Source organism: Bactrocera neohumeralis, chromosome 6 (assembly GCF_024586455.1).
Source record: "Bactrocera neohumeralis isolate Rockhampton chromosome 6, APGP_CSIRO_Bneo_wtdbg2-racon-allhic-juicebox.fasta_v2, whole genome shotgun sequence".
NCBI classification, from domain to species: domain Eukaryota; kingdom Metazoa; phylum Arthropoda; class Insecta; order Diptera; family Tephritidae; genus Bactrocera; species Bactrocera neohumeralis.
This window is the reverse complement of record NC_065923.1, coordinates 46,587,571-46,601,962: the sequence shown is the minus strand read 5'-3', so window position 1 is coordinate 46,601,962 and position 14,392 is coordinate 46,587,571. Positions and strand designations below refer to the sequence as shown.

Genomic DNA, 14,392 nt, shown 5'->3' with positions numbered 1-14,392 from the left:
AGGGAACCACTCACATAATAATCAGGTACACTTCAGGCATATTAATTGCATTAACGATATGAAAAAAAACTCTCCATTTGAAATAATTTAAACAATAACAAAAATAAATATATGAAAATTATATACAATTCAGTAAAAACTATAATAATAATAATAATTATAATATAGTAAGTATGAAATAATATTTACAAAATATTTTAAATCACTCATAGCCAAATACTTATAAAAAATCCCCATCAAAGGAGTAATGGTGGTATGTACACAAAAAACCAAAAAAAAAGTATTATGTAAAATTCCTAATTAGTAGTAGAATATTTCAGGACAACCCGTATCGCAACCTAATTAGTACTAGAATATTAGTAGGCAACCCGTACCAAATGCCTATTTTTTTGCGTATATGTTAGTGAAAATTTTAGGAATAGTTACTTGTTGGTTTATACAATGTTGCTTAGTGTTAACAAATAATCCGCACAAAATTATTGTAGAGCAGGTTAAAATTGTTTCGTTTGTTCGTACTATAGAGAGCGCCTAAAAAGTGTTCAATTTGTGCCAGAAATAAATTCTAAGTAAAGTTTTAGTGTGATATTAATAAAATGTTGAATGTTCCAAATGAAAATAAGGTGAGCAGTCAAACAGATTAATTAACAGACAGAATGTTATAACTTATGATAAGTTTGTGTGCGAAACAACAGTTTGAAACATTAAGTCGGCTTAAAATCACAATTGGAACTCCTATGTGAGTTAATAAATTGTGTTGATGTGTATTCGAATATACATATATTGTCAGCTGTCTTCTGCTGTTGTCAAAATAACCTTCAATTGACCTAAAGAACTTATACTGTCCTTCGCATTGGGCAAAAGCCACATTATAGTGCAACGTCCATGTCTTCCACAGCTTATGTATAAATGTTTGTGGGTATAAAACACATGAATGTATCTACATATGTTCAAATTATTTAAAAATGTCGGAGGCAGCTTCATTTCCGGGCCACCTCCTTTGCATACATTTACCCTTGAATGATAACTTGCGTTCGTGTTAAGCTTTTATTTTTGTTTTGAAAATGACAAATTTGTTTTTAAATAAATGTTTTAAAAAGCACATTTGAGTAAATAAATTTTGGGTACTTTTTTTATTAAGAGTTTTAACAATTTATAACTATGAATTTATTGCAACATATTTATGTATACATACATATGTCTTTATAAATAGTTATGTAAGTATGAATTGTATATACCGCAAAAATAATTCGCATTAATCAAAATTAAACATATCATATAAATACATACATAGTTTTATGTACATATGTATGTATGTATACGTACATACATATGTAGATTTTAATCTGCGATGTTTTTTAAATTATTAATATAAGTACGTAGTTGTTTGAAAAAAGAAAACAATCATATACAGTGAAATTCCCCATACAGACAGTCTTCATAACCGGCCAGCTCCCAAAACTTGACAAATTTCGTGAACACAACGACACGGACATTATATTGGTGCAATATGCGGCTCAACGGAAACTAAAGAGATAATTGACATTGATTCACTCCTAGCTGACTTTGGCTCGCATTTATTAGTTAAGTAGAAAAATAGCTCTGACTTGCAACTCTTTATTTTAAGCATACAGTTAAAACATACGTCATTGCCACTCCCCTTAGACGGGCAAAAACAGTGTGTGGGTGGTCTTCGGTTATGATGAATTTCACTGTATGTATACATAGATAGCTAAATATTAAAATGTCATTATGTACTTAATTAATCAAAATTTCTTGTTTTATATTCTGAAAAAATATATGTATGTATATGTAGGAGGTACGTTAATGTGTTTATAAATCTGTTGAAATTTCTAAAAATAAATGTAATTCAGTGATATTCTTTTGGTGACGCTAAATGACGTGAATCGTATGACAACAGAACTGAGATGCTGCCACGGAAGCGGTATACGATTTATATGGTTTTTGAAACGTTACACACAGCAATTTCTGCGAAGGAATATTTATTTTATAGTGAAAACAAAGTTGTAATCCAAAGTAGAGAATTTATTCAAGTCGTTATTCAAACGGTTATATAAAGGTCATTGCAATCAGTAAAGGGCCACTGGATGCTATAAATGTCAGACGAATACGAAAAGTTTCCATATCTTACTGCACTATTTGCACCAGTTTGTTTGTATATATGTATGTATGCATGTTGCATTTAAAAATAAAATTCAGTGTATGTAAAGGGGCAACTGTGTGTTGATAAGAACAGCTGAAAAAGCGGTTCAAAAATGTAAACTGAAATTCTGTGTGATAACTGACGGTCGTAGCGATAAGGTCAACTGGGTACTGTCAGAGTGATTGTCAAGTAAATTTTTGTAAATGATTACTTACTGATGTACATATGTATATATGTATATAAAGTCGAAATAAACTTTGAGTGTTAATAACTTAAAAGTGAATTTTATGACACTTTTCATTTTTGTATATTACAAAGCGAGTCCGTTACAACAAAAACTAAAAATCTGGTCGAGAACCATCAACTCGCAGCATACAAAATCATTCTGGAAAACGTGATATTTTGTTGCACAATGACCTTCTGTATACCATATCGGTTGAAAGTTTTCTTCTTAGATAATTCTTAGATAACCGCTTTAGGGATCGGGGATGTCAAAAAATTCCGAAAAATATCTCACCATAAATAAAGCTATAAAAATTGCTATATTACTGATAACAGCAACAGGATAGAACTAACCTTAATAACCTCTAAAAAGTCTAACATAAACTCATGATCAGATGAAACGGTCCACAGGGGAGGTGTGTTAATGTGTTGTATGCACTACTGCGTATTCTAGCTGATAACAGATACTGTCGATGCAATCTTAAATTGTTGGAAGACTATTGGAGCTCAAAAAAGAAAGAATTGCTCATTAGCCGCTATGATGTTTGTTTGTTGTTTTTGGACTAGTAAAAAGCATCCTATTTGTTTTATGGAGTGCTGCCATAATCTTTCATGGGTTATATATTTTTTCTTGTTATGCAGCTGATTCTAATGACTGATAAGCCCAAAAAAAGACGTTGTTGTTGTTGTAACGGCAGAAATTCTGCCGAGTTGACAGTCCTTGGCCGGATAAAAATCCGGGTCCGTTCCGGTTTCGTAGACCCGACTGTCGTGGGAACGGCCAAAAAAAGACGTCCGCATCAATGCTAGTTTTAAGAGTTTCATAATTTTCACTTCCATTAGAAAAATAGATCTCGTAGAACAATTTATTTTTACTGTTATTGAGCTGAACTTCCATGACCATCTTTAGTACGCTGCTATGCATTGATAATTAATAATTTCAGTTATACAATATAATGACTTGACACTAGTAAATATTATCAAAGGTCTAAGTGAAGTGATAAGAAAGACACATACATACACACTTACACACTCATGTATAAAATTCTAATTTCTGATGCACCTATGTACGTTGTGTGTGTGTATATTTGTGCTTTTGATACCATTGGCGCTAAGGTAGCCGCTCTTAATAAGGCTGCTGCTGCGGCTCTGGCTATGCAAACGTTTAAACGTTTTGCGATTAAAATCTCCATTACTCAGACACACTTGCTATGCACGCTCGCACAGTGACAATACGCTGATAGCGTGCTACAAACGCTTATCTACGAAAAAACGTATGTAAATTGATGTACATACATACATACATACTATGTGTGTAGATAGTCAAATATGTCTGTATGTATAAATATAGTGATATAGTGTGTGAGTGTAGGTAAATTAATTTAGTTGTTAACTCTCTTGTTGTGCTCGCCTGCGTCTTGATGCTAGTTAATAGCCACCCTCAGTACTTTAATGAGCGAGTATGTTTTTTTGCTTCACTAATATTCATATATTATACATATGTACAGATGTATGAATGCATGTGTGTGTGCGTGTTACTGCGTTTGGTTATATATGTATGTATATGCGCGTTTTGCCTCCTGAGCCCACGTTCAGCTCGCACAAATATAAAATTAAGTTCGAAAAAGTCGGCGTTTTCAATTGCACAGTCTCGTCGCGATCGTTCATCAAAGCGTTTGCCACCCAAAAGTTGACGCACTCAACGCTTAACGCTTAACAATAATTATTAATCATAAAAAATAATAAATAAATGTGTTGTGGCAATTAAAAATACATTTTGTTATTGACAACTACTTCCACGTTTAGGCCTAAACACACATATACGCACATGTGTTATCTTTTTAAAATAGAAAAATTAAAGTAATTATAAACTTCAGTAATTTGAATGAGCGAATAAATGCGCACACGAAATTCTGAATAAGTTTAAAACACACCAGTGTTGGCTTCAACAAACAAGTGAATTTTGTAAAAAAGAAATATTGGACAACATTTTACATAAAATAACGTAAAATAACGTAAAATATTTAAATAAAATAATAATTAAATAACGGTTAACATTAAAGTAATTTAAAACATATTTGAAAATAATATATTATAAAAATTATAATATATTTCAATCATTACGCAAGTGTACTCATAGAATAAAAAAATATATATTTCTTAAATATAGAAAATGTATTATATTTAATGTAAAAAAGTAAAAAATTTTAAATATTTTTCAAATATAAATTTTAATTAACTTAACTTATTTAAATATTATATTAAAAATATATATTTTTTAAATAAAAAATTGTTATAAAATCTTTAATAATCGTATTTTTAAAGATTGTATAAAAATTTATATGTCAAAAATATATATTTTCTAATTAAATAAGTTAAATTAATTAAAAAATTATTTCATTTTAACTAAAAATTATTACGCGAGTGTACTCATATAATTAAAAAAAAAAAATAAATATATTTTTATTCTTATTTAACAAATTCTTCAAAAATATTTTTATTAGTTTTATTAGTTTTCACAAGCAAATTTTTCATTTAAACTAAACATTATTATGTGTGTGTAATCAAAAAAATATATAAATCTATAATTTTTTATACAACTTTTTAAAATAATTTTACATATTTTTTAACTTTCCAAAATTATTATTTTCTTTTTAATTTTGTAAACTGCGTGTGTGTTATCAGAAAAAATATACATTTTTTATTAAATATATTCTTTTAAATTAATTTTTATATTTTTTTAGCTTCCAAAATTAAATATATTTTTTAACAGAAACTAAAAATTAATTTGCAAGTGTGCTTATAGAATAAAATAAAAAATATATATATTTTTCTAAATACATATACTTTCTTATGTTTAAAAATATTTGTATAATTAATAAAATAATGTAGAATTTCACAAAATTTTCACAAACATATTTTTGATTTTTATATAAACTAAGAATTATTATGCTTGTGCAATCAGAAAAAAATATACATTTTTTTATTAAAATGTTATTTTAAAATAATTTTTATATTTCGTTTAGTTTCCAAAATTAAATCTATTTGTTCTATATAAACTAAAAGTTATAAAAATAAAAAAAAAAATATATATTTTTTCTCGTAATACATACATACATTCTTATTTTTTTGTTTTTTTCTTACAATATAATCTTTAAAAATTATTTTTATAATAACAAAAACCGTATAAAATTTCACAAATGCTTCACAAATATATTTTTTTATTTTAATTTAAACTAAACATTATTACGCGTGTGTAATCATAAAAATAAATATCTATTATGTTTTGTAAAATATCTTCAAATTATTTTTTATATTTTTTTTAGTTTCAAAATTTAATAAACAAGCATACTCAAAACAAATACAATAAAAAACATTAAAAACAAACACAATGAACGCCATCGATATTCTTTTGGATCGTGTAAGTGTTGAGTATTTGCATAGCAATAAAAATAATGTTTATTATCAGCATTTGTTTTCATAAGTAAACAACAACCACATTGAGAGACACCTTTGCTAGCGGTAATGAGGAGTTAAGTGGAGGTCAAGTTGCGCATTTTCTGCGGTTTTTATCTCAGTGTGTTTACTGTTTACTTATGCTAAGTGTGTATATACATATGTACATAACTGCCGGCTAAATGGCAAAGAGGCGGCAAGTTCTTTGCCATGGCTTCTGAGTGCGTAGGTGTTGGTGAAAAGTGTCTGATGTGTGTGCAATAAAGCGCAAACTTCAATTAATTATGCTAAAGACAATATCGATTATTCCAGTTGAGGAGCTTCTAATTTGTGGCATGCTTGATGAGAAGCCTTTTTGCTTTGACTGTGATGACGTTCATTTCACTATTTTCAGGGAAATCTTCAAAGATTTGTTAGATTAACATGTTTCGTAAAAGTTGTATAAGCTCACAGACCTTTGAAGATTCCAAAGGATCCCTAAATAAAAGTTATCTACTTTGGACGGTACACAGTTTCTTGGAATCATGCGGATCCAATATTCATACTGTAAATGTGCAATGACAGCTGTGTGTGGCCAATTTGGCTCACTCCTCCACTATACGAGCAAAAGTGATTTCAGTTTCATTATCAGCGTGTATTCACATTTTTGTTTCTTGCAAACATTTCCTGTTTTTCTTTTGTGTTAAGGCAGACAGACATTTTTTAATCGCACAGATTATTTAACTACAACTACAATGCAGAGCCAATAGTTAAAATTCTTTCTTAATCAATTAAAGCATACATATTTATGTACATATACATTTAATCGTTCGATAACTACATCGTAGATACATTACACACAGCTTAATTTATAGTATTCATATTTGGCTCCCAGCATAATTAAAGTTAAAGTTCTATGTGAACTATAAAACTCGAGATCGCGAATGCTTGGTAATGCGAGTGATAACTTAGATACTTCAAATATAATAAAATCTCTGTCTTGACGTCGATCTCCGTAAAGTGACTCTACAAGCTGTTGAAACTCGAGCTTACAGTTTCTTGACCGCCATAGATTCACCTTTATTAAAGTCTGCTAATGCTCCCACAGTGTTGTGTAAAATATTTGCAACTGATTGTCTATGGAATTAAAGTTGAAATTATCCTTGCATGGCATACGATATAACCTCATACTAGTTCGAGTATTGTCCGTTGATGTACGAAGAGTTTAATTTAAGAGCACACAGTCTCTCAAAAAGTTCCTACTATCTTCGTAATAGAATAAAAAATTTCAGAAAAGAATTCCGATTTCTTTTTATTTCAAATATTTCATTAAAATTCAATAATCAATGTTTTTCAAAATTTATAAACCAAGAATAGCAAGCGGTTATATTAATTTTTTTTTTTCAAAAACTAAATGAAACAATATTTGTTATATCTGTAAGGTTGTGAAACGTTGCTCGTTTAAGCCTGCGCCTGCTAATTCTATTATTTCTAGACTCTCCACCTTTCCAGTTTTAGTGTTTACATGATTCTGTAACATTGTTGGATTTTTCGATGCTTTTCCACGATTACTGCCTAAAAAGAATACATATATTTGAAATTTAATTCTTCTATTGGTATTCTGGTACTTATTGGAGAAACAGTATTGGCATTTCGGCCAAATATTTCCTCTTTGGGGCTTCATCATATCAAAATAATTGAAAAATTGGAATGATTACCAAATTTATTTAGCTGCATTTAATTTGCGCAATACTGTATATTAGGGTGGGAAAACTAGGTCCCTAGACACCTCTAAGAAAGCCTCTCCAAACTTGAGTTTTTAATTGTATTAATTGGGTAGGTCCTCCTACAAAACTATGAGTTTCATCATTCATAATAATTTTTTTTTCATTGAGTTATAAAATTAATAAGAAATAAAGAATTTTTCCAAAAATAATCAAACTTTAACTGTTCATATCTTTTAAACGTTTGGGTTTACGAAAAAATCATAATAGACCTTTTTGTAGAGCATTCAATTTCCTACAAAATCTAAGGAACAAGATATTTTTTCAAGTAGTTGGAAGCGAGATATAAGTTTTGCTATCTGATAATAAGAAAAAATAAAAAACTGTATGTAGGAGGACCTTCCCGTTACAATTAAAAACTCATGTTTGGTGAGGCTTTCTTAGAGGGTCTAGGAACCTATTTTTCCGAGTACCAAACGAAAAAAAAATAATTTTTTGAATCACTCTACTGTACATATATCTATGTATGTAGATGCATAGATGAATATGTACATAGTATGTGTGTGCCTGCATTTTTCGACTTCTTTTTCCTTTCTTATCAATTTCAAAACTAATTAAAGTGTGCCATTTTGCGGTTTGTTCATTTTTTAACTAGCACATTTGTCTACTTGTCTGTATGTAGGAATTTGCGAATTCATGCTCATATGAATGTGCGAAAGGAGAGATATATTTTTATATACTTACATACTATACTTCTCCCGTAAAAACCGAACTTAAGTGCGCGTGTGTTTAAGTACTCTATAAATTGAAATGTCTGAATATAGGCAAATGATTAGCTTTAAACAAGCAATTAAACATTATTTTCGGGGTTTTTAAGAACTTTGCTATATTCCATACATTTATGTCAGAGTTAACCCGAGTCAACAAAAGTTCAAGTTCATTTCACCTACCACGACTGCGATTATTGCCTCAACAAAATCCTGAAGTCGCTAGTCGTGAGTACATGGGGAAAAGACAAACAAGTTCTTCGCAACATACAAGGCAATCCGTTAAGGAACATAACGAACTCCTCTCCGTTTCAGTGTTTTCGTAGAAATCATCCCTGCAGTCACTTGCCTGAAGCGGAACTGCCTTCTAGGAGCAAAAAGCGTCGACGCCATTAAACTATAGGCCGACCAGACTTCGGACGCAACTAACTTCAGACATGCCCCGACCGCTATTCACAGTGGCGGCGCCATAAACATCTTCATCGACTCCCTCTCAGTGAATGGCGTACTTGGAGTCAAACTCTGAACTACCTATTTCAGACGACAAGCTCAAGTTGTCACGAGAATCGAGAGTGACCCTTGCGCAACTTCGTTCTGGATACTGTAGCAGGTTAAACTCCTGCTTATCCAGAATCGATCCCGATATATCAAATATGTGTATATCGCGCATGACTCTAACCACCTCTTTGAATGCTCAGCTAACCCTACATATCTGACACTCATCTCCCTATGTTCCGACCCTATCGAAGCAGCACGTTTCCTGGGCCTACCGTTGGATAACTTCGAAGACAACTTATCCGAACCTTACTAGATAACCGTTACACAAACAACAAAAGCGAAGGGAGGAGGAATGACATGATTAGTTATTTTGACGCATTCATAGTGTGGTTACATCATACAATAAAGTCATTAAAAAAGTTTATACACGACCGTCTGTCTGTCCGTCTGTATATACGCGAACGAGACCCTCGGTTTTTGAGACATCCATCCTTGAGACAAATCCTTTTCTCTCCAAATAGCTGCTCATTTGTCGGATCTGACGATGTCGGACAACTATAGCGTATAGTAGTCATACAAGCTGACTAAGTTTTTGTAAAGAAAACTATTTTATATGACAAGATATTTTCACAAAATTGGGAGAAGATTTTTTTCGTGGCATCGCTACAATCTCCGAACATAAATTGGGCACAATTCCGATTTCTGATTTCTGTTGGCGCCGCGATTTGAAGGTACCGTTGGAAAGAGGAAGTCCTCCTGATTAAAAAATATATAGAGGTTATAGGTCATTACCGCAAACGCTTAGTTTACATATTCGACCTTAAAGTTAAAAAATTCCCAAAATTCGAGCATTTCAACAAGCTATTTTACCGCATTAAACACACTTTACTCACATTTTTCACTTCAAATTAATTAATTTAAACTATAAACTTTTAAATAAATCCACATTTTACACTTTTAACAGTTTTTTTACCGAAGAAATCTTTATTTTAAAAATTACATTTTACACTCGTAGTGAACATCATGTGTGTGCTAAAATTACGACGAAATGGAGCGCTGCCATGTGATAATAAAGAAATTCGCTGAAATGCCTTTTTTCCAAAAAATTCCTCTATCCATTCATATGGATATGTTCTTTATTTAATTTAATAAACAAATATGTAATATTATATACTAATATTATATAATAATATTATATAATAATATTTAACCATTTTGTAATGAAAACTCAAACTTTGTTTGAATATTAGTGCAAGATAACCTAAAAATATAACCACTTTATAACGAAACTCAATATATTTTTTTTATTTTAACGCAGAAAGGAGTACTATGCGAAAGTACTTCAGTAACCCCTGGGTATTCGCTCGACCAGGGTTATTTTTTTAAAGCGCGGCCGAAGGCCGCCAAAGCAGCAAGGAGTACTACGCGAAAGTACTTCAGTCACCCCGGGTATTCGCTCGACCAGGGTTATTTTTTTTAAAGCGCGGCCGAAGGCCGCCAACGCAGAAAGGAGTATTACGCGAAAGTACTTCAGTCACCCCGGGTATTCGCTCGACCAGGGTTATTTTTTAAAGCGCGGCCGAAGGCCGCCAACGCAGAAAGGAGTACTACGCGAAAGTACTTCAGTCACCCCGATATGATATAAATTTTACAATATTATTATAGATTTTTACTTATTTATTTTTATTAAACATAAATCGCATATTATACATATACATACATATGTATAGTATATATGTATACATATGTATATATACATATGTATATAAACAAAGAAAAATCGTTAAGAATCCTACAATTTTGGTGTTTGAGATGTGGCAACGCTCGTTTTCCTCATAATTGTAAACAATCTAGCCTTTGCAACGATGAGTGTTCTAAGTGATTTTTAAATTAATAAATATAGGTAAAATATTACAAAATAAAAGTGAAATGTGAACTTATTTCAATCTTTAAAGTGTATATTTAAATATAACGAGACAAAAATGTGAAAAAATTTAGAGAAACATAGAGACATAACATGTTTTCTTAGTGCAAATTTTTGAATTTTTAAACGTGAATATTTCAAAAAATATTAGTTATTTTTACATTATTTTCGGATATTCCTCCTCTGGAGAAGCTACCCTATCCGCACATACCCCATTTATATGGAAATTCGTTTTTTTTACCCCGCCGCCAAAGTAATCGGAATCGTGCCATAAATTGGATCTCTACAGCATGTAACCAATATCAAAGTCAAGAAAGTTATGTTTATATCCTTTTAGCATTAATTACAAAAACATTTCGTCTGATTATTGGCTTATGTTATACAGATCGAATCTAAGGGATCACATACATATTGTCAACTACTTCAAATATTATTTAAATATGATCAAAATTGAGGGTGCGAAATTCCCTGTTCTCCAAAGTGCATGCATACTTATTGCGCGCACAAATATTAACAACAACACAAAAGCGAGTAAACAATTTGACACATTGCTCGTGCACTGTTTTAATTAATTAATTGCGTCTATATGTATTGCATAATACCATTGTCAAAGCGTAAGTCCGGACGCATCGTAATAAAATAGCAATGCATTGAAATTATTTCGAAGCAGCAAGTATTCATTTGGCTGACCGCCCGTCGGCCGTAGTAATTTTAAATATATTTGCATACAATATACATATACACACGCATATAACTCATAATATTTCTATGTGCCGTTAAATGTGCTAAGATATCACGTAGTTTTGGCACACTCTTTCCTATTTCATGCTTTGTTTTTTGCTTTTGTTGTTTGCGTATTCGCATGGCTTTGCATTTTGCCGGCAAATTAACGCTAAACTGTGTGTTGTGATGACAATGCATATTTTACAAAAAAAAAAAATAAGATAATATGTGTAGGATTTGTACTCACTGCAATTTCATATTATTTTAAGAACATTTTAAAACTTACAAATTTTATTTGTTAATAAAAATGGTTATTATAAAAGTACAAAGATTAACAATTGATTTTGAAAAAGATACTTCGATGATAATTCAATTCGTCACATGCGTATGACAAGTCGTCGTCTATCAGTGGCATTTTCTGGTTCGGAGTCTGTTGTTCGAAACTTCTTTCGAAAAAGGGTTTCCGTGTTGCTCAAACTCCACTATCTGAAGTGTTCGATTATATTTCTTTTATGTGGGTGTGAATTTCCATAATTTCGTCACGCCGTAAATATGCTTATGTGTTTTCATTCTGATTCATTTGATTTTAGTCTAACTACTTACAAATGAGCAAAAAGTACAGCGTCATAGATGTGTGTGTAAGTGATAATCATCGTGATTCGGTGATATTTTTGAAGAGGCCCAGTCTCAATTTTCTTTTTTCGCTCCATAGTAAGGTAAACTTATCATGAATTATAATCAACCTTCTGTTTTATAAGCAATTGATAAGAATTTCTATCAAAGATGTTATGAAATGATTTTGCCTTTAATTAAGTTAGTTCTGCGATAGAACAACACTTGTATAACTGTTAATAATCAGTTATATAACCCAATTAGATTTTAGTTTGAGAATTCCCATCCAACAAATGGGAATTTAGACGAAAAAAACTGTATGCGATCTGGCAGCAGAGACACAACATCCATAAAAATTACAACATGCTTGCAGTGATCATTTCTATAATCTAACCTAACAGCTGATTTTATGATACCTGAAATTAATCGAGATAGATATCGAGTTATTTTTATAGACATAGTATGTAAATGATCAAGACGACAAGACGCATTGAAATCCGGGTGACTGTGTGACAAACGAACTGTGCGTGGAAGCGATATCTTTAGTAAAACTTCAAATATCTTGATGAAACTTGGTACACATGTTCCTTGGCACCCAAGGGAGCATGCCAGGGAATCGCAGTAAAGGAAAAACCTGTGGAATGTTTATTCCAATGTTTTTAAAAGTGGGTATAAGGACTGTATATATATCTTCCAAACCGCTGGAGCTAAATCAACCAAATCTTACTGTGAAAATGGATAAAATCAGATAACAACCTCACCGACTCCCCATATAAAAACTACTAACTTACGCAAACGCTAACTTACTGAATAAATGCGCTTCAAGCATAAAATTTGACAACCAAGATGGTAGGGATGGTCTATATATCTCAGGAACTAGCTACTTGATCAATTTCAACCAAACTTGGTTTGTGAGATTACCCAAACGTTTTATGATATATTGTGACAACCACGCCTACCTCCCAAATAACTAACTTCTGAATTCTAACTGATGCTTTCACTCAACAGTATACAAATCAAATATCAAAAAAGTTATCAGAGTGAATATTTTCAAAAATAGTTCCCTCAAGGTATTTAATCATGGTCCAAAGTTGTCGAAATCGGGCTATAAATTTTCAAGGACTCGGATTTCAACTAAGTGGACTCCAGTACATGTGGCTGATCTTTTACCGAACACATTGATCAGTCTGTTAGGTAAAGTCGAGTCAATATACAAGGTCTGTCGCAAAAGAAACAGGACTGTTAAAAAAAACAACAAAAAATTAATATTAAAGTTATATTTTTTTATTCAAAGTAGTTTCCTTGTGCTTCGATACAGCGTTTAGCCCGGTCAATTAGCATTTCAAATGAGTGTTTAAGGTCATTTTTCGGAATGCTCTTGAGAATATCGGTCGTCGCCTTTTGAATAGCTGAAATGTCCTGAAACCAGTGTCCTTTCATGGGCAAATGAAGTTTTCCAAATAGGTAAAAATCACAGGGTGCCAGATCGGGTGAGTAGGGTGAGTGATTAATGGTTAATATGGAGTTTTTTGTCAAAAAATCAGTGACAAGCGTCGACCGATGACACGGCGCATTATCGTGCAACAGGCGCCAGGACCCTGCCTCACGGTATTGTGGTCGAGCACGACGAATGCGTGACAAAAGCCGCTTCATAACACCAAGGTAAAACACAGCATTAATCGTTTGGCCAGGTGAGACGAACTCTTGCTGCACAATACCCTCGGAATCGTAAAAACAAATCAGCATTGTCTTTATTTTTGACTTCTGAAGACGGCCGACTTCTGATCGTCACAGAGGTCCTCACGACCTTCATGGAATCGCTTAAACCACTCATGCACATTACTACGGGATAGGCACTGATCACCATAAACTTTTTTCATCATTTGAAATGTTTCAGTAAACGTTTTCCCAAGTTTAAAACAAAATTTAATATTTGCTCTTTGTTCAAAATGCATTTTACGACCGATGACCAAAAGCTGCTGTCACTTTTAAATCGATAACATCGATTGTAGTTATCCAATTGTCTTAAAATTTTTACGAAATGTCAACANGAGANCAANCTNTTTATTTNATANACCCACCAATAGGTGGCGCCATCAGAAACAGTTTAAAATAGTTTTCGAAGTTCCGGTTGCTTTTAATAAAAATAAATAATCTCTTTCTAATAACAGTGTATCTTGTTGTTTCTGTTATATTTGTTAAACAAATATTTACAAAATCTCATATATCCATTGTGGGAGTATAAAATATGCGGTTACACCCGAATTTAGCCTTCCTTACTTTTTCCTATCCTAAAAAAAGCTGTGCTTGTTGTCTACGATGTTGT

General features: G+C 31.9%; 2 protein-coding genes across 5 annotated transcripts in view; one reads left to right on the top strand and one right to left on the bottom strand.

Annotated features, from left to right (window-relative positions):
- The window catches only part of LOC126762567 (myocardin-related transcription factor B), a 374,476-nt gene that overhangs the window by 250,674 nt on the left and 109,410 nt on the right, over positions 1 to 14,392 (bottom strand). The window lies entirely within an intron of this gene.
- The window catches only part of LOC126762581 (UTP--glucose-1-phosphate uridylyltransferase), a 30,308-nt gene continuing 16,340 nt past the window's right edge, over positions 425 to 14,392 (top strand). Inside the window, exons 1-2 of one of the 4 annotated variants that reach the window (XM_050479445.1) lie at positions 4,024 to 4,243; positions 5,710 to 5,804. In XM_050479445.1, coding sequence (XP_050335402.1) covers positions 5,775 to 5,804 — 30 coding nt within the window. In that variant the 5' untranslated portion in view covers positions 4,024 to 4,243; positions 5,710 to 5,774. Of the gene's footprint in view, positions 621 to 4,023; positions 4,389 to 4,426; positions 4,446 to 5,709; positions 5,805 to 14,392 lie in introns of those variants that run through there. The other 3 variants (XM_050479444.1, XM_050479446.1, XM_050479447.1) reach the window with 3 other exon arrangements.